Here is a 3,182-nt window from a genome sequence, read left to right on the forward strand (position 1 = left end):
CACCCCGAGCGTGGCTGAGGAATCTGGCGCCCGCTCCTACAACAATAGTGCCCGCCCACCTGACCCCCTCCCTGGGAGAAGGCGGGGGCGGCGGCCACCGGGGAGCCCGGGCCAGGCCGGGAGAGGGGAACGGACCCGTGCTGGGTAGAAGGTGGGTCCCCGAGCACCTACGGGGCCTTGGCGGCGGGGAGGAAGGGGTGGAGAGGCTGCGGGCGGGGCGGATCCAGGCAGGGAGGAGGCGGGGCGAGGAGAGATGCGGAGACAGAGACGCTCGGCAACCCAGGAACTACTCCGCCGGGAAACAAAGGGCTGCGGCGGGGGAGGGAGGGGGCGCTGAGACCGCGAGGAAGACGCGACCCGGGCGGAGACTGGAGAGGGCGCAGGTGTCGAGGAAGCCGGAGAGAGAGAGGCAGAGGGAGGATGGGGAGGACAGGAAAATGGGGAGACCCTGGGAGACAGAAGAGGCGCGGGAACAAGCGGCAGACGGGGGAGGGGTCCCAGGCGACAGCAGTGCGGGTGAGGCCCGTGCGTCCCGGAGGCTCCGAAAGCAAACCCCGCAGTAGTCCCGGGGAGGAATGGGCTTAGTGCCCCCAGGCTAATGCCAGGACGGCAACTCCTGCCCCAACAGGTGCCCGGCCCCCTCAGTACGGGAACGCTGCGGCAAAGGCGGTGTTGCCTAGCCCTTGAGAAGGGGGGAACTTTCCGTGAGCTGGGTAGGCCTCCCCACACCTGTTGCACAGATAGATTTCATCTTAGTCCGGCCAGGATGGGGGTTCCCTTCCCCACTTCCCTGCCAAGGATCGTGCCAGACAGTGCCAAGGCATCCGTGGAAACTGGGTCAGAAAGGGGCTGTTTTAGGTGAGCCTAAAGGGAGGGGAGAGAAACCAGAGGGTGGTGGTAGGGGATAGTTGTGGGTGGGATCCTGGCTACACTGGGATTGGGCGAGGAAAGGGCCAGTCTCCTCAGAGTCACTAGGGTAAGGCTAGATTCTCCCCTCAGCAGAAGGGCTTGTACCACTCTGCACCACTCAGTCTCCTTCACAGGAACACTGAGATTTGAGGTAAGAGAGCCGCAGCCCTTATATCGAGGAAGCTTTCCCCAAAGATCCACCTATTTGAGCTCCCTCCTTTTTTCATCTCCTGAGCAAAATTCCTTCTTTGATTTTTGACTGCCTACCTTTGTGCCCCACAAGGAGGACATCCATAGACAAGGGTACACTTGGAGGCCCCCTGGCGCCCATGCCCTTGGCCCTGAGCTCAGTCCTTTTCCTTTCCAAATTTCTCACACCCGGGAGTTCAGCAATCTGCTCATCCCTCCTAGGCTTGAGGAGAATCAGACATCCAAAACTCTGACATAGCTTAATAAGATTTATGGTAGAAGGCACTGTGCATGGGAGAGAGAAAGCCCACTCAAACCAAGCAGCTTCCCACCTGTGTCACTTATCGTGTTATCTTAGCAAGAAAAAGAAGAGGCTTCATCTTCAGACTGACATCTTTAGTCTGTCTACTGTGGGTGGCCCAGAGCAGCCCTGCCCAGCACCTTCCTCATGCTGGGTTTGACAGACAACTTTGTTACAGCCCCTGTGGCTGAAGGGACGTCGCTATTGGGGGAGGCAGTCAGCTTTCACAGTTGCCTCTCCTGAGTCCAGCACCAATTGGGGTTTGGTCATATACTGGATTCGTATTGGAAGTTCCCAGACACTGCCCACTTTTGTGCCCTCACCCAGTTACTCAGTATTCCTTGTATCCCCCTCTTTCATCCTTTCTTTTCAATTCCTTCTGTCTTTCAGGGGCCCAGAGAGGTGTCAGAGAGTAAGACCCTCAAGGTGCTTTTCTCCTGGGAGATGGTTTGATGAAGAAAGCAGTGGCGGAGGCAGCTGCTTCTCTTCCCATCCCTGCATCCACTCTGTTGGCCTCTCCTTTTGGGACTCTCCCACCCACAGAAGGTCCTGGGGCTGTAGGTAACAGCGGATCTGCCATGGGCAGCACTCCTTCCTCACACTCCTTGTAATCTCCTGCCACAAGGTTGTCTAAGTCTGCTCCTGAGGCATGTGTTGCCATGCCAACCATCCCCAGGAGATGGGTTCAAGTTCCTCATACCTGGCCCTTCCCCTGGGTCCTGCAGGAGCTTCAGAACTTCCCTCCTTCTCCTCATATCTCTGGGTTGCTACCCAATGCCCGTTTCCTTTTTCATCTCACCCACATCTGCCTACTCCAGTTCTAATGCCAACTTGGTGACTTCTTGTCCTGTGACACGACATGTGCCTGTCAGTATCCATGTAGCGCTAACCTCTTCTTTTTCATAGCTGGGCATAAAGGGAGAGAGCTGAGGGCAATAAAGGATCAGGGGAGAGGCTCCTCCTGCTGATTCTTTCTAGGAGAGAGTTGTTAGACTGGCAGCTGGCAGGTACCCAAGTCATGGAAGCAAGACATAAGAGGAAAACCCTGAATAATCAGGTTTGGGAGCTGGAGTTCTTGGGAGGTTTCAGAATATATTCTAGCTTCTCCTGTAAGTGCACCAGGAAGCTGGGCAGATCCCAGTCCCTGGGCACTGAATGGGGAAACTGAGGCAGAAGCTAGGCCTTCTGGGAAGACTTAAAGAATCCTCCCCAGCAGTTTTTAAGATCTGGACCAGATAGAGGCCCCTACCATTCTGGCTGCTAGGCTGCCAGGGAACTCGGGGACAGGCACTAGGGGAGCTTGGCAGAGCCTTTCTTGTAATCTAGCCCCTTTTTTCTGGCTTCCCGGTCAGTCCTCTCCTCCCATCCAATCCCAGTACTAGGAAGCTGCCAGCTCTGGCCGCTCCCTCCTCTCTAACCCGGTGCCTCTTCCACCCCTGGTTTCACTTCGTCCGGTTTCCCTCCCTCCCCATCGGTGCAGTCTCACCCAAACGCAAGCCCCCTTCCTAGCTTGGAGCGGAGCTCTCCTCCCATCCAGTGGGGAACCCCCCTCCCACGACTCCCTCCCCCCACCACGGTTACCTCGTTCAGCAGGAAGGTTGCACTGGAGTCAGAAAAAGACATAGACCAGGCTAGCGGCCTCTCCCCCTCCCCAGGGCCAGGGGCTCCGAGGCGGGAGCAGAACCCGGCCGCTGCTCTGCACGCTGCTCCCGCCTGCACGCCTGGCCTCGCCCCACGCCCGCCCGGCTCCGCCGCCTGCTCCCTTCCCTCTCTCCTGGTTCCC

General features: G+C 58.0%; 1 protein-coding gene across 2 annotated transcripts in view; it reads right to left on the bottom strand.

The window, feature by feature from the left end:
- Positions 1–3,182, bottom strand: part of CACNB3 (calcium channel, voltage-dependent, beta 3 subunit) — a 15,199-nt gene that overhangs the window by 10,908 nt on the left and 1,109 nt on the right. Inside the window, exon 1 of one of the 2 annotated variants that reach the window (XM_011936230.1) lies at positions 2,981–3,142. The exons of the other annotated variant lie outside the window; for it this stretch is intronic. Within the exon in view, the coding sequence (XP_011791620.1) occupies positions 2,981–3,022 (42 nt within the window). The 5' untranslated portion in view covers positions 3,023–3,142. Of the gene's footprint in view, positions 1–2,980; positions 3,143–3,182 lie in introns of those variants that run through there. 2 annotated transcript variants of the gene reach the window in all.

The sequence above is a fragment of the Colobus angolensis genome, unplaced genomic scaffold, assembly GCF_000951035.1.
Source record: "Colobus angolensis palliatus isolate OR3802 unplaced genomic scaffold, Cang.pa_1.0 Scaffold151, whole genome shotgun sequence".
Lineage (NCBI taxonomy): Eukaryota > Metazoa > Chordata > Mammalia > Primates > Cercopithecidae > Colobus > Colobus angolensis.